The sequence below is a fragment of the Trachypithecus francoisi genome, unplaced genomic scaffold (genome assembly GCF_009764315.1).
Source record: "Trachypithecus francoisi isolate TF-2019V2 unplaced genomic scaffold, Tfra_2.0 Lachesis_group5, whole genome shotgun sequence".
Lineage (NCBI taxonomy): Eukaryota > Metazoa > Chordata > Mammalia > Primates > Cercopithecidae > Trachypithecus > Trachypithecus francoisi.
The window spans coordinates 137,637,016-137,664,056 of NW_022681470.1; the positions used below are offsets into that span (position 1 = coordinate 137,637,016).

The following is a 27,041-nucleotide window of genomic DNA, read 5'->3' on the forward strand; positions in this document are numbered from 1 at the left end:
TTAGACAACAAATATTCATTTCTCAAAGGTGTAGAGGCTGGAAGTCCAATATCAAGCAGATGAGGCCTCTGGAAAGGGCCTGCTACCTGGTTTGAAGATGGCAGTCTAACCCTTATGTCCTCATATGGTGGAGATATGTCTGTAATATCTGTCTAGTTTTGGTATTAGGGCAATGTTGGCCTTATAAAATGGAATAGAAAGTGTTTCCTCTGCTTCTCTTTTCTGGAAGAGATTGTAGAGAATTGGTATCATTTCTTCCATAAATGCTTGCCAGAATTCAGCAGTGAAATCATTCTGACCTGTTTGCTTGTTTTTTTTCTGGGACATTTATTATTTATTAATATCTTCAATAGATACAGGCCTATTCATATTACTTAGGTCTCTTTTTGTGAGTTTTGGTAGTGTCTTTCAAGGTCCATTCCATGTAATTTTACCAAATATGTGGGTACTTAGTTGTTCCTAATAGTCCTTTATGTTCCTTTTACTGTCCGTGGGATTAGTAGTGATGGCTCCTTTTTTTTTTCTGAGTTAACTTGGTTATGGGCTTATGAATTTTAATGATGTTTCCAAAGAACCATCTGTTGGTTTGTTGATGTTTTCTACTGATTTCTTCATTGCCATTTCATTATATCTCTTCCCATTGTTACTTTCATCTGTTTGATTTACATTAATCTTGTCATTTTTCTCTAGTTTCCTAAAATGGAAGGTTAGGGTATTGATTTTAAACTTTTACTTTCTAGGAAATGCACTCAATTCTTTAAATTTCCCTCAAAGCACTGCCTTTACTCCATGCCAAAGATTTTGCTAAGATATATTCTTTTTCATCAACCTTGCAATATTTACAGTTTGCTTGACAATTCTCTTTGAAGTTTGTGTAGTTGAGAAGTTTGTGGCTTCAATCTCCACTTTGTTGAGGTTTTTCAACTATGCTTCTGTTACTAATTTTTACATTAATTCTAATATGATTTGATCACATACTTTAAAAAAATTTGTTCAAGTGTGTTTTATGGCTGATAATATTGTTCATCTTGGTGAATATTTCACCAAGGCTTGAGAAGAATATGTATGCTGTTGTTGAATGAGTGATTCTATAAATATGTTTCAATTAAATCCGGTTGATTGATAGTGCTGTTGAGTTCAGCTGTATCATTAGTGATTTTCTGCAGAACTGATCTGTCAATTATTGATAGAGGTGAGTTGTTTTTCCCCAACTATAATCGTAGGTTTGTGTATTTTGCCTTGTGGTTTTATACGTTTTTGCATTATGTATTTTGATGCTCTGTTTTATGGGCATAGGTGTTAAGGATTATTATGTCGTATAGGATTGACTTCTTTATCATTATGAAATCTCTCTATCCCATGTAGTTTTTAAAAATCTAAAACCTGATTTGTCTGAATGTAATATAGCTCTTCCAAATTTCTCTTGATCAAGGCTAGAATGGCATGTATTTCTTCATACCTGTATATTCAATGTATCTGTTTCTTTCTGTTTAAAATGCTTTTTAAAAATACAGTTTTGGGCCTTGTTTTTTATTTCACTCTGCCAGTCTGTCTTTTTTACTGGTGAATATAGATAATACACATTTAAGTGGCAGTTGACATAACTGGATTCAGATAAACATATATATTACTGTTTTCTATTTGTTGTTCTCCATTTTTTTTAAACTTCTCTTTTTCTACCCTTTTTCCTTTTAGCTGAGCATTCTATGTGATTTCATTTTCTTATTATTTATCTATATAGTCTACTTTTTCTTAGATTCTATTAGTGAATTCCCCAGAGTTTGTGGGAGTTTTTTTTTTCCCCACTGGTTGCTCATATCTGATATTTTCATTTAAGTTGTATCTTGCAGTTGCAGAAATTCTATATGGCTCAATTTTTAATATATTTTGGTGTTATTTTATCCCTACATCAATTTTCTGGTTTTCTTTTAGTTCTTTATCATTGTCTTTACCAAGTTGAGTATATTTAAGACAGTTGCTTTACAGTTTTTATTCAATAAATCCAATGTTTGAGGTTTCTCAGAGGTGATTTATCTCAAATTATTTCTATTAATAAGCCATATTTTCATGTTTCTCTGTTTTAGTTACTTCTCTCTTTTTTGTGTGTTGAAAAGGAGACATTTGAATGTTACAATTGGGTAACTCTGGAAATCAGATTTTTTCCCCTTAATTGTTTGGCATTCTTGCTTGAAAGCTGAAATTATTCATTTCTTTTTCTTTTTTAAAATGGAGACAGAGTCTCACTATGTTGCCCAGGCTGGTCTGAAACTCCTGGCCTCAAGTGATCCTCCTGCCTCAGCCTCCCAAAGTTCTGGGATTACAGGCTTGAGCCACTGCACCTGGCCTATTCATTTGTGTAGTAACATTTTCAAATAATGTTTGCACAGAGTGTATTTCCTACTGGGTATAGACACTGAAGTCTCTGTTCTTTTGCTTCTATTCATCCAGTGTTCTGACAGAGATTTCCTAAATGTTAGAAGCTAAAAGTAAAAAAGATGAAACAAATGAAAACCTGACCTCTTCCAGTCTTCATGGATAGCTCTCTGCTGGAGTATTCTTTGAGCACTTAGCCAGCGCATTTACTACTTTAGCCTTCTGTTTCTGTTTAACTAAATCTGGATGTTAGCCAGAGCTGAAAAAGAAGATCCCCAACCATCTTTTATGAAAATATGTTGTTTCCTGTGCCTGCATGGGGCTTTCTCCATTACCCAGTATATCTGGATGCTTTTGAATATGTTTATTTGTAAAGAAAAATTATATTCTAGCCTTTTTTCCTAGGACTTAGATGGTCTAATACATGTTTTGTTTTTTTTTTTTCCTTGAGACAGTGTCACTCTTTCACTCAGACTGGAGTACAGTGGCACAATCTTGGCTCACTGCAGCCTCAACCTCCCAAGCTCAAGCAATCCTCCTACTTTAGCCTCCTGAGTAGCTGGGACTACAGGCTTGTGCCACCATACCCAGCTAATTTTGTTTACTTTTTGCAGAGATGAGGTCTCCCTGTGTTGCCCAGGCTAGTCTTAAACTCCCTGCATTTAAGCAATCCTACCCCCTTGGTGCTAACAGCAGCTCGGTCATGGAGACCCTAACCCAGCAGCGCTAGAGGAATTAAAGACACACACACACAAATACAGAGTGTGGAGTGGGAAATCAGGGGGCTGACAGCCTTCAGAGCTGAGAGCCACGAATTGAGTTTTTACCCACATATTTATTGACAATAAGCCAGTGATAAGCATTGCTTCTATAGATTATAGATTAACTAAAAGCCTTCCTTACAGGAAACAAAGGGATGGGCTCTGACTAGTTATCTGCAACAGGAACATGTCCTTAAGGCACACATTGCTCATGCTATTGTTTGTGGTTCAGGACTGTCTTAAGCGATTTTCTGCCCTGGGTGGGCCAGATGTTCCTTGCCCTTATTCCAGTAAACCAACAACCTTCAGTGTTGGCGTCATAGCCATCATGAGCATGTCACAGTGCTGCAGAGACTTGCTTTATGGCCAGTTTTGGGGGCCTGTTTATGGCCAGATTTGGGGGCCTGTTCCCAACATGTCCCCTTTTGCATTTTTGCAAGATGATAAAAGCAAAAGCGGCTTTATCATGGTAAACTATTTTCTCGGAGTCGGGATCTGCATCTGCCAACTATACAAAGACAAACAACACTGATTAAAAGCACAATCATCATTGAAATCACAGAGACTCCAAGTGTTTCTATCCATTTTAATGGGTTAATAGCTGCTAATCTGTCTGCAGCTACTTCAAGCACTCCAGTTCCTGGCACTAAGGTCAGGTGTGCCTGGGATGCTTTAAATAGTTGTTTTTTAATTTTGCAATATCCAAAGACAAGTTTGTAAAGTGTCCTTCTAGATGCTTTTTTATTCTTTCCCAAATTTAGGTCTTTTTAAGAGCCATTAATAGTTTCCACAAATCCTTATGTTTAGCTCCTACAGCGGGCCATATTATTTGAGGTCGAGGTGCCACTATACCACCATGTTTCCAGATAATAGGAACTCTTGCCATATTTCTTACCATTTCTACCATCTGACCATTTTGTTCAGACCAGCTGAACATAGTGTGGCTGTGGCATGCAGACTGAGAGGTGCAATTCAAGCTAAACATCCCCTTAGGGGACCAATCAATAATGATTCCATAGGAATTGTTGCACAGCACCTTTGCCTGTTTTGCAATGCAGTCTTCCCAAACAAGTACATTTATTATTTCTGGCCAGGTTCAATTCTGTTTACAAATAGGTTTTTGTGGGTGGTGTGCGTCAATTATAGGAGCAGATTTATTATGGTAAATACTGAGACCAGAAAGCATGTGTAACTGTGTCATAGAGTGATTACATCCAGACATTATTGCCATCCAATATTGATAAATATGTCCAATAAGTATAATTGTTCTGTCAGCCCTTGCTCAAGGAATACTCATGGCACTGGTGATCACTGCTATCATAGCTATCATTAAATTACTCATTGTGACTGGTTGTCCCGCTTTTCTCAGGTGTTTTTTGCCATCTGTGGACAGCTTCTTGATCTGTCCCCAGGTAAGTGGCTGTGTTTGATGGGTGTTGCTCGTGACAGTTGGGGTTCTCCTCAGCGTCAATCTTGACATGGCTGCAACTGGGAGAGGGTCCTTGGGTTCCTCCCAGAATCTCTTCTTCAGCATCTGGCTCATGATAAGGTTTCAAGTGTCTTGATAGTATCCAAATCGGCTGTTGATTCGGCCCTGGAGAAACACAAGCATAACCTCTACCTCAAGTTATTATTTTACCTATTTCCCAACTTTTTGTTATCAGATCTCTCCAACAAGCCAGTTGTTCTGCTACTGTCTTTGCAACTGGTTTCTGTAGATGCTGTTCAGCTGCTGATAGCATCTGGCCTTTAGGCAGGCTAAAAAAATTGAAAGTCAATAATGCTAGATTCAATTGCATATGAGGTGTCCTGTAGTCCCTGTTTCCCCCTTTTTGCTTTTGCAGCTGCTTCAGGGAGAGATTCATTCTTTCCATTATGGCTTGTCCTTGAGAATTATTTGGGATGCCAGTAATGTGTTTAATATTCCGTATGGAGAAAAATATAGCTACAGCTTGGTTAGCATAGCCTGGGGCATTATCTGTTTTAATAGAAGCTGGAATGCCCGTCACTGAAAAACATGGCAAAAGGTGGCATTTAACACAGGCAGAAGACTTTCCTGATTGGCATGTAGCCCAGACAAAGTGAGAAAAGGTATCTACACATACATGCACATGAGTTAGTCTCCCAAACGAGGGAACATGTGTGACGTCCATTTGCCAAAGAGAATTAGGTTTCAATCCTCAAGGATTAACTCCTCCTGTAAAAGATGAGGAATGCACCACTTGGCAAGCTAGGCATTGCTGGATAACAGCTTTAGCTTCTTTCCAGGTAATGCTGTATCTGTGTTTGAGACCAAAGACATTAACATGGGTTAAATTGTGAAAGTGTCTAGCATTAGATATTGCAGTAGCAACTAGGCGATCAGCCATTTGTTTCCCTTCAGTTAAAGGCCCTGGAAGAGGTGTATGAGCCCTAACATGAGTAATATAAAAAGGGTACATTCTACTCCAAACTGCTGTTTGCAGTTGGCTAAATAAAGTCATCAGTTGTTCATCTGTATAAAATTGTAACTGAGCATTTTCAACTAACTGTATAGAATGAATCACATATGAAAAATCAGAAATCACATTAATAGGCATATTAAAAGCAGTCAATACCTAAATTACAGCTGCAAGCTTGGCTTTTTGAGCTGAAGTATACAGCATCTGAAAACTACCTTTCGAGCCAGAATAAGAAGCTTTACCATCATTAGACCCATCTGTAAAGACATTCTCAGCATCGTCAGTTGGTTTAAATTTAGTTATTTTGTGGAGAATTCAATTAGTTAATTTTAAAAATGGAAACAGTTTTGTTTTAGGAAAATGATTATTGAGAATACCCACAAAGTCAGCTAAATGGGTTTGCCAAATGAGACTATTTACAAAAGCTTGCTGTATTTGTGCCTTCGTGAGAGGGACAATAATTTTTCCAGGATCATATCCATGTAATTTAACAATCTGAGTTCTCCCATTTCCTATCATAGTAGCGATTTGATCCAAATAAGGAGTCAGATTCCATGAATTAGTATGTGGAAGGAAAAGCCACTCTACAAGATCTTGCTCTTGAACAATAACACCAGTAAGTGAATGCTAAGTTGAAAAACTTAGCAAATCTATAGTCTTCTCTGGATCTATTCTGTTTATTTGTATCTTATGCACTTGCTTCTCAATTAGCTGTAACTCTGCCTCAGCCTCCTTTGTTAATTATCAAGGGCTAGTGAGACTAGGATATCTCCTCTTAGGATAGAAAATAGATTACTCATGGCATAAGTAGGAATGCCTAGAGCAGGTCATGTCTAATTAAGGTCCCCTAGTAATTTTTGAAAGTCATTTAATGTTTTCAATTGATCCCTATGTATGGTTACTTTCTGTGGCACTATTGTAGTGTCATTTACTAAGGTCCCCAAGTAGGAGTAAGGAGGAGTAGTATGAATTTGTCAGGAGCTATAATTAAACCAGCATAGAGAAATCGAATTTTGCAAGTGATCCTAACATTAGAGTAATATTTCTCAAGTGGGGGCAGCAAAAAGTATATCATCCATATAATGAATAATGTAACACTGAAATTTTTTTACGAGTAGGTTTAATTGCTCACACTGCATACTTCTGGCAAATTGTTGGACTGTTTAACATGCCTTGTGGCAACATTTTCCAATTAAAATGCTTAGCAGGCTGCAGGTTGTTTACTGCAGGAATTGTAAATGCAAACTGTTCACAGTCTTGCTCAGCTAAGGGGATAGTAAAGAAACAGTCTTTTAAATCTATGACTATTAAAGTCCAATTTTTTGGAATCATAGCAGGAGAAGGCAGTCCTGGCTGCAATGTCCCCATAGGTTGTATAACTGAATTAATGGCTCTTAAGTCAGTTAACATTCTCCATTTACCTGATTTTTTCTTGATTACGAAAACTGGAGAATTCCAAGGGGAAAATGTTGGAGCTATGTGTCCTTTTCTAACTGTTCAGTAACTAGGTCCTCTAAAGCCTCCGGTTTCTCTTTACTTAGCGGCCATTGTTCTATCCAAATTGGCTTATCTGTTATCCATTTTAAAGGTATAGGTTCTGGAGGCTTAACAATAGCCGCCATCAAAAATGATATCCTAAACCTTGGCGGGAACTTTGTCTTTCCCTTGAAGCAGTTCCTTCAAACCTTGCAAATTTTTTCCTAGTCCCATACCAGGGACATACCCCATTTCATGCATCACATGTTGACTTTGAGGGCTGTATAGTTGCTCTGGAATTAGAACTTGTGCTCCCCATTGTTGTAATAAATCTCTTCCCCATAAATTTATAGGTACAGAAGTTATAATTGGTTGAGTAGTCCCAGGTGGTCCATAGGGCCCTTCACAATGCAAAATATAACTACTTTGATATACTTCAGGGGCTTACCAACTCCAACTATGTTAAATTGAGTGGGTTGAATTGGCCACGTGGACGGCTAGTGGTATAGAGAAATGACTGAGATGTCCACTCCTGTATCTACCAAACCTTTAAATTTCTTTCCCTGAATAGTTGTTTCACAGGTAGGACATTTATCAGTAATTTGATTCACCCAATAAGCTGCTTTGCCTTGTTGATTTGTGCTTCCAAATCCTCCTGTTCATTTAGTTTCACTTTTCCCCATTTCCACATATGGCACAATCAGCAGCTGTGCTATATTTTCTCCTGGCTCTGCTTTCCAGGGAATAGATGTAGATATAACAATTTGAATTTCCGCATTGTAATTTGAATCAATGACTCCTGTATGTATTTTCACTCCTTTTAAATTTAAACTAGACCTACCTAGAAGCAATCCTATCATCCCTGCTGGCAAGGGTCCACAGACCCCTGTTGGAACTTTCTGCGGGAGTTCTCCAGGAAGAAGGCTCACAGCTTTTGTGCAGCAGAAACCTACTGCGGCACTACTGGCTATGGGAGGGGACAGACATTTACAGGGGTGAGGGAATGGCCTGAGCCAGCAATGTCCCAGTTTGGAACAGGGCCCTGAAGTTTCCCGAAATCAGGTTCCCATCTTCATCAAACTTAGAGTGACACTGATTAGCCCAGTGTTTTCCTTTTTTGCATTTTGGACATATTCCAGGCTCAGCAGTTTTCTTTTATCTCTCAACTGGCAGCCTGACTCGCTGATTTTTTTCTATGTTCTTTTTTAGTATGATCATTCTTCCCACAGTTAAAACAAGCTCCAGGAAATGGAGTATTTCCTTTACCCACTTTCAGTCCTTCTGTGGCTTGTGCCAACAAAGTAGCTTTAACAGGGAACTGCCAAGCCTCTAAATCACCCTTTCATCTGGCTTGCTGAAGTCCTGCCTGAATAGAACTGAGAGTGGTCACTCAAGGCGCTGAATGAACAGTCACTGCGGCAACTACTTTTCACCCAGTGTCCTCAAAAAAAAGAAAGATCTAGAGGGTCAGGCCACTGTTTTTCTTCAAAATAATGAGGGGGTGCAGAAGCATAGGAATGAACCTCTTCCTCCTTTGCCACTTTAGCTTTAGCTGGCAAACAAACTTGCTCTGTCACCTCTTCTGTTACTTCATTATACTCTCATTCCTCCTCATCATCAGTGTGGAAAGGTTCCAAGGTGGAACAAACCAGAGCTCATTGTCCCATTGTTACCCTGATGCTTCCGAGCTCCCCTTACTCACCATGGGCACTGCTTAAGAGTACTCGGGTGTCCTCCAGCTTAGTTCCACGGTCTCCAACCGTCGCTTTGGTGACTTTTCAACCTGGGTTCAAGCTCCACGTATGGGCACCACTTACCGAGACCAGCTTGGTCGTGGAGACCCTAACCCAGCGGCACTAGAGGAATTAAAGACACACACACAGAAATATACAGTGTGGAATGGGATATCAGGGGCCTGGCAGCCTTCAGAGCTGAGAGCCACGAACAGAGTTTTACCCACATATTTACTGACAATAAGCCAGTGATAAGCATTGTTTCTATAGATTATAGATTAACTAACAGCCTTCCTTACGGGAAACAAAGGGATGGGCTCTGGCTAGTTATCTGCAGCAGGAACATGTCCTTAAGGCACACATCGCTCATGCTATTGTTTGTGGTTCAGGAACACCTTAAGTGGTTTTCTGCCCTGGGTGGGCCAGGTGTTCCTTGCCCTCATTCTGGTAAACCAACAACCTTCAGCATGGACATCATAGCCATCATGACTATGTCACAGTACTGCAGAGATTTTGTTTATGGCCAGTTTTGGGGGCCTGTTTATGTCCAGATTTGGGGGCCTGTTCCCAACACTTTGGCCTCCGAAAGTACTGGGATTACAGGTGAGAGCCATCACATCTGGCCTTCTAATGTATGTCTTAGTCTGTCCCAGGTGGTTGTACGGTTTTTGTGTATTTTGCAACATTTTAAAGTAGTTCCTGCCCAGTTTGACTCTGATTGGATTCCATTGTAGATGAAATAGAAAAGAGAGTCTTGTTTCAGACCTTTGGATAGTCCCCAGACTGAATCAAAAATACAAAGGCAATAATTTGGAAATAAAATATGATCTGTACTCTCTGTGGTGAGTAGAGGTCTACCATGGGAACTCTGACTGCTGTCTTGAAGACTGGCAATGAGGTGGGCAGAGATGGGGCCAAAGGAAAAAAACAATACAAGGCTTTCCTATCATTTTTCACTTTCCTGTTTATATATCTTTTTCTCACTGTCAATAGGATGAGATGTGGAAAATTATAGTTTTAAATCCTCTGTTTTTGTTTAGCTGTCTACTTTCTTGATGAGAAGTGTTTTTTTTTAAGTATTTTTAGACATTTATGACTTCTGTAAAAATGGTTTATGTAATGTTATTATTAAATGTCTGCTGTTGAGATTAATGGAATATAATCGATATTCATGAAAGCTGACACTGAATTCTGTCTAAGAACATTTGCAGCCTGTCCCCTTCTTTTATTTCTCCTTTGACATTACCCAATAAAAAGTTAAAAATTTTTCTGTTTAGTTGGTAAAATCTCTTTTACTAGTCTTTTGTTATACTTAACTACACTTGATCTACAGGGAACCAGTCACCAGCTTCCAAAATATTCTCTCCATGTAATCACATAGGATAGGCTAAATCCCCCAAGTAAGAAATTGAAAAAAAATGAAACAACAACAACAAAAAACATATGAAATATCATCTACCAGAGTTGCTCATTAGGGACCCAGTGCCTAGAGTGTTTCTTTGTGTCTGTCTTAGTCTATAATATTGTTTTTTTCGTTACTTATAACAGGATACCAGAACTGGGGTAATCTGTAAGAAATGATATTTATGTTTTGCAGTTCTGGAAGCTGGGAAGACCCAGTAAGGTCAAAGTGGGCATCTGGTGGGAACCTTCTTGCTGATGGGGACTCTGTAGAGTCCCTGGGTGGCACAGGACATTACATGATGAGGGAGCTGAGTGTCTAGCTGAAGTATCTTCCTCTTCTCATAAGGACACCAGAACCTCATCTGTGATAACCCATTTATTAATTAAGCCATTCATACGTGAGTGGATTAATCCATCCATGTGTTCCAAACCCTCAAAACCCACTTACCTCTTAAAGCACTACCTTTCAGTACTACCACATTGGAGATTCAGTTTCAGCATGCATTTTGGAGGGGGAAACATTCAAACCTAGCAGTGGCTGATTGGGTATGCTTCCTCTGCTGAGGATGTAATACAATTTCAAACTCTCAGAGGGAAGTTAGGAGTTAAGCAAATACCATAATTTTTACACAAATAGTTTAGCCACACTCCACCCCTGTTGTTAGTTATGCTCATGGGGGCCCTCCCCTAAATACATTGTCTAGACCCCATGAAAGGTTCAACATTGTGAACAAGCAGTTATAAGGATATGCAGTCTCAGGACTGCTAATTGTAACTCTCTTTTGCACAGTAGGTCGTAGGACTTTGTCATGACAAGAACTACAGACCCACTGTAGAAACAGACATTAGGAGTAATCCAGGCAATAAGATTCATTTGCATAATTCAGCAATAAGAGACATGTTCCTGTTCAACTGTTATTTTAGCAAGCACAATTCCAGCATCAGACAGTGAGTGTAGACACAGAATAAGAGTGGATTTACCATGTCATTGAATAAATGCTTGGAAACCACAGCATCATGGGAAGTTTATGAAGTGAGTATAGGTTCTCAGTACTGTCAGTTTCAACCTTCCTTTTCTGGACATATGGGATGTTTCAGGACTCAGTGGCCTTTGAGGATGTGGCTGTGAACTTCACCCATGAGGAGTGGGCTTTGCTGGGTCCATCACAGAAGAATCTCTACAGAGATGTGATGCGGGAAACCATTAGGAACCTGAACTGTGTAGGTATGGATGACATCATGTTTTCATTTAGTCAATTAGAAACGTTTGTTTTTTGTGGTCATCAGTGCTGTTCAGTGATTTGAAATGCGGAAAAGGGATACAGTTCACCCTTGAACAATACAAGGTTAAGAAGTGCCAGGCCCCAACCAATTGTATGTCCTCATATAATCTTTTTTCTGCCACAGCTTAGCCTATTTTGACTGGCAGCCTTATCAGTCATACAAACAAGTGACGAGCACAGATATGTCATATGTATTGCATACTGTATTCTCAGAATAAAGTAAGTTAGAGAAAGTAAATTTTTTTTCTTTTTTGTTTTTTGAGATGGAATCTTGCTCTGTCACCCAGACTGGAGTGCAGTGGCACGATCTCGGCTCACTGCAAGCTCCGCCTCCCGGGTTCACGCCATTCTCCTGCCTCAGCCTCCCCAGTAGTTGGGACTACAGGCACCAGTCACCACGCCTGGCTAATTTTTTGTATCTTTAGTAGAGACAGGGTTTCACCATGTTAGCCAGGATGGTCTCAATCTCCTGACCTCGTGATCCACCTGCCTTGGTCTCCCAAAGTGCTAGGGTTACAGGCGTGAGCCACCATGCCCGGCCTAGAGAAAGTAATTGTTAATAAAAAAATCTCAAGGAAGAAGAACTATATTTACTCTGCATTAAGTTGAAGTGGATCCTCATGAAGGTTTTCATCCTCATCTTCACATTGAGTAGGCTAAGTAAGAAGAGGGTTTGGTCTTGCTGTCTCAGCAGTAGCAGAGACTGAAGAACATTCATATATAAATGGACTTGTGCAGTTCAAACCTGTGTTGTTCAGGAGTCAACTATAGTTCAATGAATGAATCATGCATGATTGCAGTGTACATAAAATCTTAACAATTTTGGTATCATTTTGTAACAGTTTATAGTGAATTTTCTGGATCTCTCTTTTAGGAATGAAATGGGAAAACCAGAACATTGATGATCAGTACCAAAATCTCAGGAGAAATCCAAGGTAATTTGTACTTATAAGAGACAGGTGATGTCCCTGTAATGTTTCTGAGAATGACAAGCACTTTTAAAAAGAAGCAAAGATTATGAACAAGCCCAGCTTAAATTTATTTATTCTTAGAAAAATTTCTCTATAAAAATGTATTATTAAATGTGACATAGCTATTCAGTGTTTGCAAAGTAGTTCCCATGGAAACAATATTAAGATTTCCCATAAGAAGCTGGGTGTGGTAACTCATGCCCGCAATCCCAGCACTTTGGGAGGCTGAGACAGGAGAATCACTTGAGTTTGGGAGTTGGAGGCTGCAGTGATCTGTGATGGCACTGGTGCACTCTAATGTAAGTGACAAAGCAAGACCCTGTCTTAAAAAAAAAAAAAAAAAAAAAAAAAAAAGGCCGGGCACAGTGGCTTATGCCTGTAATCCCAGCACTTTGGGAGGCCGAGGCAGGTGGATCACAAGGTCAGGAGATCAAGACCAACCTGGCCAACATGGTGAAACCCCGTCTCTACTAAAAATACACAAAAATTAGCTGGGTGTGGTGACGCACGCCTGTAGTCCCAGCTACTTGGGAGGCTGAGGCAGGAGAATCACTTGAACCCGGGAGGCAGAGGTTGCAGCAAGCCAAGATAGTGCCAACTGCACTCCAGCCTGGTGACAGGGAGACTCCATCTCAAAAAAAAAAGAATCCCCATATGCATATCATCATCTTGAAAATAGCTGGGATTGAGTTCTCTTGCACAACATTCAGTCCATTCACATTCAAGCAGGACATGAAGCTTATAGCTTGCCTGATAACATTAAAAATGTAAATCTAATACCTGTTGATAAATATAAATTCAATAATAAACCTTTAGTAATGTACTTTTCGTTTTTTACAGGTGTGATGTGGTAGAGAGATTAGGTAAAAGTAAAGATGGTAGTCAGTGTGGAGAAACCTTAAGCCAGATTCGAAATAGTACTGTAAACAAGAACACTCCTGCCAGAGTAGATGCATGCGAAAGCAGTGTGAATGGAGAAGTCATAATGGGTCATTCATCCCTGAATTGCTACATCAGAGTTGACACTGGACACAAACACCGTGAGTGTCATGAATATGCAGAGAAGCCATATACACATAAGCAGTGTGGGAAAGGCTTAAGTTATCGCCACTCCTTTGGAACACGTGAAAGGCCTCACACTGGAAAGAAACCCTATGATTGTAAGGAATGTGGAAAAACCTTCAGTTCTCCTGGAAACCTTCGAAGACATATGGTAGTACAAGGTGGAGATGGGCCTTATAAATGTGAATTGTGTGGGAAAGGCTTTTTTTGGCCCAGTTTATTACGTATGCATGAAAGAACTCACACTGGAGAGAAACCGTATGAATGTAAGCACTGTTCTAAAGCCTTCCCTGTTTACAGTTCCTATCTAAGACATGAAAAAATACACACTGGAGAGAAACCGTATGAATGTAAGCAGTGTTCCAAAGCCTTCCCTGATTATAGTTCATATCTGAGACATGAAAGAACTCATACTGGAGAGAAACCTTACAAATGTGAGCAATGTGGGAAAGCCTTCAGTGTTTCTGGTTCCCTTCGAGTACATGAAAGAATTCACACTGGAGAGAAACCCTATACATGTAAACAGTGTGGGAAAGCGTTTTGTCATCTTGGAAGCTTTCAAAGACACATGATAATGCACAGTGGAGATGGACCTCATAAATGTAAGATATGTGGGAAAGGCTTTGATTTTCCTGGTTCAGCACGAATTCATGAAGGAACTCATACTCTAGAGAAACCCTATGAATGTAAGCAATGTGGGAAATTGTTATCTCATCGCTCGAGCTTTCGAAGACACATGATGGCACACACTGGAGATGGCCCTCATAAATGCATGGTATGTGGGAAAGCCTTTGATTCTCCCAGTGTATTTCAAAGACATGAAAGGACTCACACTGGAGAGAAACCCTATGAATGCAAGCAATGTGGGAAAGCCTTCCGTATTTCCAGTTCCCTTCGAAAACATGAAACTACACACACTGGAGAGCAACCCTATAAATGTAAATGTGGAAAAGCTTTTAGTGATTTTTTTTCCTTTCAAAGTCATGAAACAACACACAGTGAAGGGGAGCCTTACGAATGTAAGGAATGTGGGAAAGCATTTAGTTCTTTTAAATACTTTTGTCGCCATGAAAGGACTCACAGTGAAGAAAAATCTTATGAGTGTCAAACTTGTGGGAAAGCCTTCAGTCGTTTCAGTTACTTAAAAACTCATGAAAGGACTCACACGGCAGAGAAGCCATATGAATGTAAGCAATGCAGGAAAGCATTCTTTTGGCCCTCTTTCCTTCTAAGACATGAAAGGACTCACACTGGAGAAAGACCCTATGAATGTAAACACTGTGGTAAAGCCTTCAGTCGTTCCAGTTTCTGTCGAGAACATGAAAGAACTCACACTGGAGAGAAGCCCTATGAATGTAAGGAATGTGGGAAAGCCTTCAGTTCTCTCAGTTCCTTTAACAGACATAAAAGGACTCACTGGAAGGATATTCTATAAGTGTATGGAATGTGGGAAAGCATTCATTAGCTTTATCACATTTTGATACTTGAAAGAAATAAATCCTATAAATGTAAACATGGTAAAGCCTTAAGAAGTTTCCAGGCTGGGTGCAGTGGCTCACGCCTGTAATCCCAGCACTTTGGGAGGCTGAGGCGGGCAGATCACGAGGCCAGGAGATCAAGACCAGCCTGTCTAACATGGTGAAACCCCATCTCTACTAAAAATACAAAAAGAATTAGCCAGGCATAGTGGCTCACACCTGTAGTTCCCAGCTACTCAGGAGGCTAAGGCAGGAGAATCCCTTGAACCCAGGAGGTGGAAGTTGCAGTGAGCCGAGATCATGCTACTGCACTCCAGCTTGGGTGACAGATCGAAACTCCATCTCAAAAAAAAAAAAAAGTTTCTATTTCTTTGGAATAGAGTTGCTCCCTGATATATGCAAGAAGATTGGTTCCAGTACACCCTGAGTATACCTAAATCCACAGATGCCAGCTCTTTTATAAAATGGAATATTTGCATGTACCTACCCACATTCTCCTGTGTACTCTATATCATGTCTAGATTAATTAAAATATCTCATGCATTGTAAAAGCTGTGTACATAGTTGTATTGTTTAGGGAATCATAAGAAAAAAATCTGTATGTATTCACTACAGACTCAACTATTGCAGGCCTATCCACATAGAATATATCACCTATAATGTTACAATTTCTTGTTTCAATACTCAGATTACTTTTGTTTAATGACCTGAAAGAATGTGTTAACACCAACCACAATTCTGGGTCTTCTCTCTTGATAACCCAAGTATTATGATGGTTATGACAATGATGATTGCTGTATGGTGCCTAATGTGATATGTACAGGTGACTAGATGTGTGGCATCATAGATAAACAGTGAGACTTCAGGCTAACTTGAATCTTGACAGGACATCAAGACCTTCATCTATGTTGGAAGACCCAGGTTCTGATTGAAGATGTTGACTCTTTGCAGGAGGCTAACTAATATTAACGTTGGGATCTATTCAGCTTGAGGGCTGAAGATCTTTGTGTTGAAGGGTATATCTTCATATTTGCAGATATTTAGTTAGAAACATTGTTTTAGGAAGCTAGTTTTTTTCTTTGAATCCCTAAAAAATCCTTACAGTATTCATTTGCATATTTTCCCTTATATGACACAGAAGCTTTTTTCAGTCAAAGGATTTTAGTTGAAGTTGATAATCTTTAACACTTGCACCTTGGAGAGGCTAGAGATGCCCCAGATCTGCTGCAAATTTTTCGTGTGTCCAAATCAATGGCACTGCTCCTGTTCTTAATCTTTTGCATCATCATCATCATCATCATTGTCATCATCATCACTTGTAGAGGATTTCAGTAAATCTTCAGTTTCCTTATTAGTAAGGGTTTCTCTGTCTTCTTTTGTGTTCCTCAATGTTGTTTTTATTCCTGTCAGAGATAGCCCTTTCCACTAACTTTCTTTGCAACACTTAAGATATTCCTGACTGCTGTATCAGTCTTGGGGAAACCCCTGAAATCACTTACTCCCTCACTCTAATGGCTTCCAATATGCTTTGCGTGTCCTGGGCTTTAGGATGTCTACAGCCTCTGCAGTAAGCACAGTTGTATCTGCAATTGTGAAGCTCTTCCATAAATATACTGTGGTACAGTCAGGGTTAGAATCAAGGCAACATAAATTGTATAAACGAGGTGAGGCTGGGCGCACTGGCTCACACCCGTAATCCTAGCACTTTAGGAGGCTGAGGCAGATGGATCACTTGAGGTCAAAAGTTAGAGACCAGCCCGGTCAACATGTTGAAACCCCATGTCTACTAAAAATACAAAAATTAGCTGGACCTGGTGTCATGCAGATGTAGTCCCAGCTACTTGGAAGGCTGTGGCAGGAGAATCACTTGAACCCAGGAGGCAGAGGTTGCAGTGAGCCAAAATTGTATCGCTGCACTGCAGTCTGGGTGACAGAGTGAGACTCGGTCTCAAAAAGAAAAAAAAAAGTTGAAGTGGGTGTAAATTGCCTTAATCTGCTTGATGATGCCTTGATCAAGTCGCTGTGGCAGTGATACAGTGTTAGAAGGCAAGAACATCACTTACACTTTTTCTTCAGCATAACAGAAAAATTAAATTTTTGTTTCTGTATTGAACATGAGCTTTGCTGGATATACGATTCTTGGTTAAGCTATGTTTTTGTTTTTTTTTTTTGAGACGGAGTTTCGCTCTGTCGCCCAGGCTGGAGTGCAGTGGCCGGATCTCAGCTCACTGCAAGCTCCGCCTCCCGGGTTTACGCCATTCTCCTGCCTCAGCCTCCCGAGTAGCTGGGACTACAGGCACCCGCCACCTCACCCAGCTAGTTTTTTGTATTTTTTATTAGAGACGGGGTTTCACCGTGTTAGCCAGGATGGTCTCGATCTCCTGACCTCGTGATCCGCCCGTCTCGGCCTCCCAAAGTGCTGGGATTACAGGCTTGAGCCACCACGCCCGGCCTAAGCTATGTTTTATAGCAGAGCATGATGAGAGTGTGTGAGAGGCTTCCCATTGAAATGAGGAATGGAACCTAACAAAAAGCAAATATATCTATTTTACCCTAGTCATTTATCATTACAGTAGTCAACTAATGTCACAAAACAATGATCAATATGAAGAATGGGATGGAAGAAGCAAATAATGTGGTTGGAGATTATAGCATTGTCTTCTTAGGAAACTGAAGACAAAACAACTGGAAATCTGTTAAAACTGTGAAGGAGTCAATTTGCTGCTTATGGAGTAAGCATATCCTGTATTCATGATAGCATATACTATTGACTTAAAGTAATATTTCTTGCAAATATATATAAATTTCTGAGGATGGTACTAATGCCATATGCAACATCTAGTTGTAGACAAGTATGAGTGTTTTTGGATGAGATGACCTAAGTATCACCTCCATGGAGATATATATATATACCACTTTGGTGGATTGAAGTCTCCTCATCCCAATGCTCATTGGGGAGAAATCCTGTAATTTAAGTAAGTTGGGAAAATCCAATCCAAATTAACTCATGTATAGTGCTCCAGAAAATTTGCATCATCAAAGAAATGTTGTAAAATTTATAACTATTGGCCAAGTGTGGTGACACACATCTGTAATTCCAGCACTTTGGGAGGCTGAGGTGGGAGGATCGCTTGAGGCCAGGAATTCAAGACCAGCCTGGGGAACATAGTAAAACTCCATCTTATTTTATTTTATTTTATTTTAATTTTTGAGACGGAGTTTCGCTCTTGTTGCCCAGGCTGGAGTGCAGTAGTGCTATCTTGGCTCACTGCAACCTCTGCCTCCCGGGTTCAAGCAATTCTCCTGCCTCGGCCTCCTGAGTAGCTGGGATTACAGGCACCCGCCACCATGCCTGGCTAATTTTGTATTTTTAGTAGAGACAGGGTTTCACCATGTTAGTCAGGATGGTCTCGATTTCCTGACCTTGTGATCCACCCTCCTTGGCTTCCCAAAGTGCTGGGATTACAGGCATGAGCCACCGTGCCCAGTCTTCTCTTCTTTTTTAGAATGTGTAAATTAGACACAGTTTTTCTCATGTTGTGCACATAAAAGCAGTATTTTCCAGCAGTGGTTGCTCACTCTCCTCCTTGCTGGACAGACAGTCAGTGTATCCAGGATGCAGTGATTTTGGAGTGTCCAGGTGTGGATAAACTATCTACTTGTGATTGGAGTGCTTCCCAAATTCTCATAGCCAGGGGTCCAGGTATGGTGGCTCAAGCCTGTAATCCCAACACGTTGGGAGGCTAAGGCAGGAGGATCACTTGAGTCCAGAAATTTGAGACTAGTCTCAGCAACATAGGGAGACCCTGTGTCTACAAACAATTTTAAAAATTAGTTGGGTGTAGTGGTGCACGCCTGTAGTCTCAGCTATTCAGGAAGCTGAGGTAGAAGGATTGCTTGAGCTTGGCAGGGTGAGATTGGAGTGAGCCATGATTGTGCCACTGCATGCCAGCCTGGGCAACACAGCGAGACCCTGTCTCAGGAAAAAAAATAATAATAAGTCAGGTTTGCTGACATGTGCTTCTAGTCCCAGTTACTAGGTGGGAGGATAACTTGAACCCAGGAGTTTGAGGCTGTAGTGAGCCGTGATCATGCCTCTGCACTCCAGCCTGGGTGACAGAGTGAGACTGTGTCTCAACGGCATAAGTTAAATAATAATAAGAAAGAGATTTTCTCCTGGCTCTGAAACCATTTCTGGACCTGCAAAGCAATCATGTGGAATGAGGTGGGGCCATCCATCATCAGGGCAGGTAGTACATTAGCCAGATATACTGGTGTAACGTTAGACATAGACCAATAGAACAGAACAGAGAGACCAGAAATAATCTTCATTTATGGTCTGTTGATTTTCTACAAATGCCCCAAGATAATGGGCAAAGTGTTTTCAACATGGTGCTGGGACAATTGGATATTAACCTGCAGAAAGATGAACTGACACCTTTATCTCATATCATATATGAAAGTTCACATTAAAATGATGAAAAGCAAAAACACAAAGTTAGCATCAGATGTAGGAGAGTATCTTTGTGACTGGGGTGGGGAAGGAGCTGTGTGTGTGTGTTTAAGAACACCAAAGGCGCCTATAATCCCAGCACTTTAGAAGGCCAAGGCAGGCGGATCACCTGAGGTCAGGAGTTTGAGACCAGCCTGGCCAACATGGCGAAACCCCGTCTCTATTAAAAATACAAAAATTAGCCAGGTGTGGTTGCGCTCGCCTGTAATCCCAGCGTTTTGAGAGGCTGAGACAGGAGAATCGCTTGAACCTGGGAGGCAGAGGTTGCAGTGAACCGAGATCACACCACTGTACTCCAGCCTGGGCAACAGAGCAAGACTCTGTCTCAAAAATTAAAAAAAAAAAAAAAAAAAAAGACAATCTGTAAAGGTGAGACTTAGAGAAAGTCTCATTTGAGTTGTTTGCTGGAGGAAGGGTTTATAAAGTTGACAATTTATTTAGGGCAGAACCTTAAACTGACTCCAGGTGAGAGTTTCTTGCTTTTGAAAATAAAGATCTTGAAGATGAGATTGTTCCCACATGAGGTGGGAACAGGAAGGCATGTTGGACTCCCAGAGTTAAATCCTTAGGTTTCTCTGCCTCATCACCAGGGACTGATAGACTCTTGAGCTCCTTTCAACAAAGTCTGACTCCCAAGCTTAGGAATATGTTTTGTCACTTGGCATTTTCCTTGTAAATGGTAGTGCAGTAGACTGCTTAAATGAACCAATTCAGATATTTCCTTTTCTTCCCTTTTTGTTCCTTTATAGAATATTGCTGTCACATAATTCCCCTTTTTCCCATATATTAAATAACTGTATTCCCTTGTTGGTGTGTTTTAATTTTTTGACTGAAAATGAGTAGACAGGCTGGGCACGGTGGCTCACTCCTGTAATCCCAGCACTTTGCAAGGCCAAGGCAGGTGGATTATCTGAGGTCAGGAATTTGAGAACAGCGTTACCAACAAGGTGAAACTCTGTCTCTACTAAAATACAAAAATTAGCCGGGTGTGGTGATGGGTGCCTGTAATCTCAGCTACTCGGGAGGCTGAGGCAGGAGAATTGCTTGAACCCGGGAGGCAGAGGTTGCAGTGACCCGAGATGACGCCACACCACTGTACTCTAGCCTGGGCGACAGAGTGAGACTCTGAAAAAAAAGAAAAAAAAAAAAGAGAAAGAAAATGAGTAGACTGAGGGATAAGGATAAGGTGTGAGGAACCCTTCGCCATGCCACCAACAGCCTTTCTTTCCAAATTCCTGATCCCTGCAGGACATCAAGCCCTCCCCCATGTTCCAGTGTGGCCTGGTCTAGGCACCCGTCCTGCTCTGAGGCACAAGGATCGTTCCTTTGGCCACTGAGAATGCAATTCCCTTTTGTCCAAGAGGAAGAAGAAAGAAAGGCCCATTAGTACAGGGAGACACCAGTGCCAGCTCTGGAAAGCCAGGAGCAAGTTCTTAAATTCCAATGTCCTCTGGCGAGGGCATGCCCTGCTGGTATCTTATTTAAACAGTAGGTTTGAGGATCTTTGACTCATTTAACTTATTGATAGGGGAAAATGGATCAGGGAAGATGCCCAAACTGGCAAGGGCAATGGCCAAGAACCTGTCATTCTGGCTCCTCTCAGGCGCTTGCTTTATCTCTCCTCTTTGCACTGTGGCCCCCCAGGGGGAGGGGCCTAGGGCACTATCCAATCAGAAGTTCTGAGGGAGGGGCCGCGCCAGCTGTCCAATCAAGTGTGCTGTAGGACAGCTGGCAAGACGCCGAAGCCGGTGGGTTAGGGTTTTTTTTTTCCCCTGGTCTTGGCGCCCTCGGGTAGCTCTAGCCTTCGAGTAGCTCTCGGCTTCTGTGAACGCGCCGAGGGTGTGTCAGCGCAGGGTGTGTCGCGATTTGCCCAGCTGTGGCCAGGATAGCGGTAAGGAGGATGCCAGGACACCCTGGAGTCCAGGAAAGGGTGAATGTGCCGGGCAGGGGTCCCGACACGCGGGAGGAGGGGCTGGCTGGAACCGGCTGTGGCTTTACGCGGGCCTCCCCGCGGGCGACTCCGGGGTCTGGGACCCGAGTTCCCATGGCGCAGCTCGGCCTTCGGTCCCTGGGCCGCAGGGTGGCCCTGGGCCGGCCGGCAGTCAGGACCTCGGGCGTCCTGTCGCGTCCCTGCGTGGCGACTTTGCCCGCAGCCCCGGAGCCCTCTCTGGACAGCTCCGCGCCCGCAGCCCCGCGTCTCCCCCGGATTGTGCGGGCACCACTGGAGGGTCGTGGGGCGAATTCCCGCCTCGGGTGCAACTTTAGCAAAACGAGGACACCAGGTTCTAGAATGTTCCTTACATCGTTGATGAGGAAACAAATAGGTTTTGTTATGCCTTAAAGTCAGTTTCTAAGACCCTCTCGAGGACTTTTAGGGAAAACTTAACTGTGTTTTAATAATCTATTTTCCACAGAGCAAAGGGTTAGTCTTTTAGATTTAATTTTGTTATTGTTTGTGGATGTTTTACGAGAAAGGAAAGCAGAGATAGCAGCCTGGAAGTTAGTTGTATGAAATGGTTGTGCCTCACCTCCCAGTAGCTTTCCTCGGCACAGACATCTTACGTCTTGAGGATCTTATTTGGAAATTTTTCTGGGTGATCTGTCCTTGAGAATAGTTGCAGATCAGCACTGAGCCTCCCCGGCTTTGTCACCTTGAAAACGTCGACTCAATTGTGTGTCAGTATTTAAGTAAATGTGTGTTCAATCACTAGAGCGTGAAGATGGTACAAAATATTTCCAAAAAGGCAAGAAAGGTGAATTTCTGGGGGGAAAAAAAAGCCCAGTATTACATCCTGCTTTTTTTTTTTTTTTTTTTGAGGCCGAGCCCCACTCTTGCTGAGGCTTGAATACAGTGGGGAGATTAAGGCTCACTGCAGCCTCGACCTCCCCAGCTCAAGCGATCTTCTCACTTCAGCCTCCTGAGTAGCTGGGACCACCACACCCAGCTAATTTTTTGTAGAGAGGGTGCCTCTCTGTGTTGCCCAGGCTGGTCTCAAACTCCTGAGCACAAGTGATCCTCCCAAAATGTTGGGATTACAGGCATGAGCCACTGTGCCTAGCCTAAATATTATTTTAACCCCTTTTTCTTCTAAGTTTCTGAGGCTCGTTTTTTTCTTTTGGTTGATTTCAAAAGGAATTCCAGGGCTTAGCCGTAAAATTCCTAGGTGCGTTAAAATATGATTGTTTAGAAAACCACTTCTGGCAGGGCACGGTGGCTCATGCATGTACCCCCAGCATTTTGGGAGGCTAAGGCGGGTGGATCTCCTGAGCTCAGGAGCTCCAGACCAGCCAGGGCAACACGGCAAAACCCTGTCTCTAACAAACAATACAAAAAATTAGTCAGGCATAGTGGCACGTGCCTGTGGTCCCAGCTACTTTGAAGGCTGAGGTGGGAGGATTGCTTGAGCCTGTGAGGTGGAGGTTGCAGTGAGCCGAGATCATGCCACTGCACTCCAACCTGGGTGACAGAGTGAGACCCCATCTTTTTTTTTTTTTTTTTTTTTTTTGAGGCGGAGTCTCGCTCTGTCGCGGGGACTGGAGTGCAGTGGCCGGATCTCAGCTCACTGCAAGCTCCGCCTCCCGGGTTCACACCATTCTCCTGCCTCAGCCTCCCGAGTAGCTGGGACTACAGGCGCCTGCCACCTCGCCCGGCTAGATTTTGTATTTTTAGTAGAGACGGGGTTTCACCTTGTTAGCCAGGATGGTCTTGATCTCCTGACCTCGTGATCCGCCCGTCTCGGCCTCCCAAAGTGCTGGGATTACAGGCTTGAGCCACCGCGCCCGGCCGACCCCATCTTAAAAAAATATATATTTCTAATAATTAACTATTGATTAAATTATTAGTTTGACTAATTAATGATTATAGTTATGATTAATAGTTCGACTAATGATTAATCATTTCTAATTAACTTCATTTTCCAAAAGGAATAGATATTTGTGGGTTTTGTTTTGAAACTAGATGTTTTACAGTTTGCTTCCATGCTTTATACATAAATACTTGGTTTGAGTGATTTTGCTGAATTCTTTAAACACTGGGTTTTTCTAATTTAAAATATCAAAAGTGTTCTAAAGCCACATGACTGGTGAGTGGAGGCCTGAGGCAGTGACTAGAAGGTAAGGCCACCTTTGACTCTGCCAAGGGACGTAATTAAGACCCAGGAGGTTCTTCTTAGGGCCTCTCCCCTGCAGATGTCCTGTGTACGCTTATCAAGAAAAGCAGGTGTCCTACATACTCACACCTATCAAGGAAAGACTCCTTTGGTAGTGACAGAAACTGAGCATTGGAAAACGGGATCCACGTGTACGTGGTGGGGAGGGGAACAGCATGATACTTTCTGGGGTTGTAATTGTAGTTTCCTTGGGCTTGCTTTTAGACAGTGGATTTGAGGGGTAGTTGTTGCTGTTGTTTTGTTTGAGACAGGTTCTTAATCTGTCACCCAGGCTGGGGTGCAGTGGCACAATCTTGGCTCACTGCAGCCTGGATTCCTGGGCTCAAGTGATCCTCCCACCACAGCCTCCCAAGTAGCTAGGACTACAGGCACATGCTACCATGCTTGGTTTTTTTTGTGTTTGTTTGTTTGTTTTTTGTAGAGATAGGGTGTTGATACATTGCCCAAGCTAGTCTCAAACTTGTGAACTCAGGGAATCCCATCTTGGCCTCCCAGGTGCTGGGATTACAGGCATGAGCCGCCACTCCCGGCCTTCAGTTTTGCATCCCCAGTGTTGCTGCATTCAGAGTGTAATATTTACGTGTTGAGAAAGTCTGTGAAGTTAGGACTTTTGTCTCCTGGATCTGAGATAGATGAATTAGAGAGTTCACTTGGGTCAGAACCTTAAACTGAATCTGGGACTGAACTACTCTAGGTGTTATGCCTTAAAGGTGAGAGTCTGACCTCCAAGCTTGTTAAGGTGTTTGACTTTCTGCGTGTGGGTTTTACAGTTCTGCATTGTGGGGAAGCAGGCTGCTAAGCTGATGAGAAGAATATCTGTGTTTCTTTCCTTTGGATTCCTTTATCTGTTTATTGTGGTGCTCCAACTGTAGTTTCCCTTAGCATTTAGTAATTTTATATGTGTGAGTGTGTAGGATATTCGTTTCTTCGGCTTTGAAAATGAAAGTTGATAAATATGATGTGAGGCAAGACAATTCTGGAACCAAACAGAATTGTGTTCCTTTTGTGCAAAAGGATCTCAAGATGCAAGATGAGTGCATTAAAGTTCTCGGGTACATTTTTCATTTTTTTTTTTTTTTTTTTGAGACGGAGTCTCGCTCTGTCGCCCAGGCTAGAGTGCTGTGGCCGGATCTCAGCTCACTGCAAGCTCCGCCTCCCGGGTTCATGCCATTCTCCTGCCTCAGCCTCCCGAGTAGCTGGGACTACAGGCGCCCGCCACCTCGCCCGGCTAATTTTTTATATTTTTTAGTAGAGACGGGGTTTCACCTTGTTAGCCAGGATGGTCTCGATCTCCTGACCTCGTGATCCGCCCGTCTCGGCCTCCCAAAGTGCTGGGATTACAGGCTTGAGCCACCGCGCCCGGCCCATTTTTCATTTTTAAGTCAGTTTTGTATGTGCATATCCCTAGAGGATGTGACATTTAAAAAGCTCTGCTCGGCCGGGCGCGGTGGCTCAAGCCTGTAATCCCAGCACTTTGGGAGGCCGAGACGGGCAGATCACAAGGTCAGGAGATCGAGACCATCCTGGCTAATACGGTGAAACCCCGTCTCTACTAAAGACAAACAAAAAAACTAGCCGGGCGACGAGGCGGGCGCCTGTAGTCCCAGCTACTTGGGAGGCGGAGGCAGGAGAATGGCGTGAACCTGGGAGGCGGAGCTTGCAGTGAGCTGAGATCCGGCCACCGCACTCCAGCCTGGGCGACAGAGCCAGACTCCGTCTCAACAAAAAAAAAAAAAAAAAAAAAAAAAAAAAAAAAAAAAGCTCCGCTCTTCCTAAGAAAAATGAATTATTTTAATTGATAAGATGAAAATTTTAACATCTGTATGAGCTGATAAACCTTCATGGGATTAGTACTAGGGCTCATGTTTTAGTTGTACCTGGGTATCCCATCAAATGTAATGAAGGTGTCCCGATACTCATAGAGGAGTTACTGGATATAAAATAAATAGAGCAGAAATCCCCGTGCCTCTCCTTAGCCATCATAACTATTGTGTTGGCTAAATCATTCTTGGTTGTATTATAGAACAAATTTTCTTAAAATATCACATAGGGCCAGGTGCGGTGACTCACGCCTGTAATCCCAGCACTTTGGGAGGCCAAGGTGGGTGGATTGCTTGAGCCCAGGAGTTCAAGACCAGCCTGGCCAGCATCGTGGAACCCTGTATTTGTAAAAATACAAAAATTAGCTGCGTGTAGTGGCGCAAACTAGTCCTGGCTTTGGGAGGCTGAGGTGGGAGGGTAGCTTGGGCCTGGGAGGTTGAGGCTGCAGTGAGCTGTGACTGTGCCACTGCACTCCAGCCTGGGTGATAAGGTGAGACAACAGCCCTTAAAAATCCCACAGTGACCAAGGAAGCTCTGAACCAGTGAGTTATTTATTTGTTTATTTATTTAGACAGAGTGTTGCTCTGTCACCCAGCTGGAGTGCAGTGGCGGGATCTCAGCTCACTGCAACCTCCGCCTCCCAAGTTTAAGCAATTTTCCTGCCTCAGCCTCCCGAGTAGTTGGGATTACAGGCACTTGCCACCACACCCAGCTAATTCTTGTGTTTTTTGTAGAGATGGGGTTTTGCCTTGTTGGCCAGGCTGGTCTCAAACTCCTGGCCTCAAGTGATTCACCTGCCTCAGCCTCCCAGGGTGCTAGAATTACAGGAATGAGCCACTGTACCCAGCCATAACTTTAAATTAAGTCTTTGGCAGTTACAAATTAGATTGACAAAATGGGACCCCATGGAACTTACTCCCCAATTAAATTAGTTAATATGACTCAATGTAAATTGAACTGGGCCTGGAAGGATTGACAGCCATTATACAAAACCATTAATACAAAATGGTTATATGGTTGTAGTGAAGGGGCAACTATCCCCAGTGCTGCCTTTTTTTTTCTTTTTTGACAAGATCTCACTCTGTTGCCCAGGCTGGAATCCAGTGATGCAATCACAGCTCACTGCAGCCTCCAACACCTAGACTCAAGCATCCTCCTGCATCAGCCTCCTGAGATGCTGGGACCACAGGTGCGCCCCCATGCTCAGCTATTTTTTTTTTTTTTTTTTTTTTGGAGAGATGAGATCTCACAATGTTGCCCAGGCTGGTGTTGAACTCCTGGCCTCAAGCAGTCCTCCTACCTCAGCCTCCCAAAGTGCTGGGATTATGGACATGAGCCACTGCATTTGGCCAAGTATTTCTCTAGTTAACAGTCCAATTTGGCCTGGCCTGTTTTTTTTGTTTGTTTGTTTGAGATAGGGTCTTGCTCTGTTGCCCAGGCTGGAGTGCAGTGGCGCGGTCTTGGCTCACTGCAACCTCCACCAGCTGGGTTCAAGTGATTCTTCTGCCTTGGCCTCCCTAGTAGCTGGGATTACAGGCATGCACCACAACACTCAG

General features: G+C 42.3%; 1 protein-coding gene across 5 annotated transcripts in view; it reads left to right on the top strand.

Moving 5' to 3' along the window:
* The window catches only part of ZNF44 (zinc finger protein 44), a 30,430-nt gene extending 14,897 nt beyond the window's left edge, over positions 1-15,533 (top strand). The window contains exons 2-5 of one of the 5 annotated variants that reach the window (XM_033199008.1): positions 4,504-4,546; positions 11,287-11,413; positions 12,346-12,406; positions 13,283-15,533. In XM_033199008.1, the coding sequence (XP_033054899.1) occupies positions 11,380-11,413; positions 12,346-12,406; positions 13,283-14,939 (1,752 nt within the window). In that variant the 5' untranslated portion in view covers positions 4,504-4,546; positions 11,287-11,379 and the 3' untranslated portion in view covers positions 14,940-15,533. Of the gene's footprint in view, positions 1-4,503; positions 4,547-11,285; positions 11,414-12,345; positions 12,410-13,280 lie in introns of those variants that run through there. The other 4 variants (XM_033199007.1, XM_033199004.1, XM_033199006.1 and 1 more) reach the window with 4 other exon arrangements.
* Positions 15,534-27,041: the final 11,508 nt, after the last annotated feature.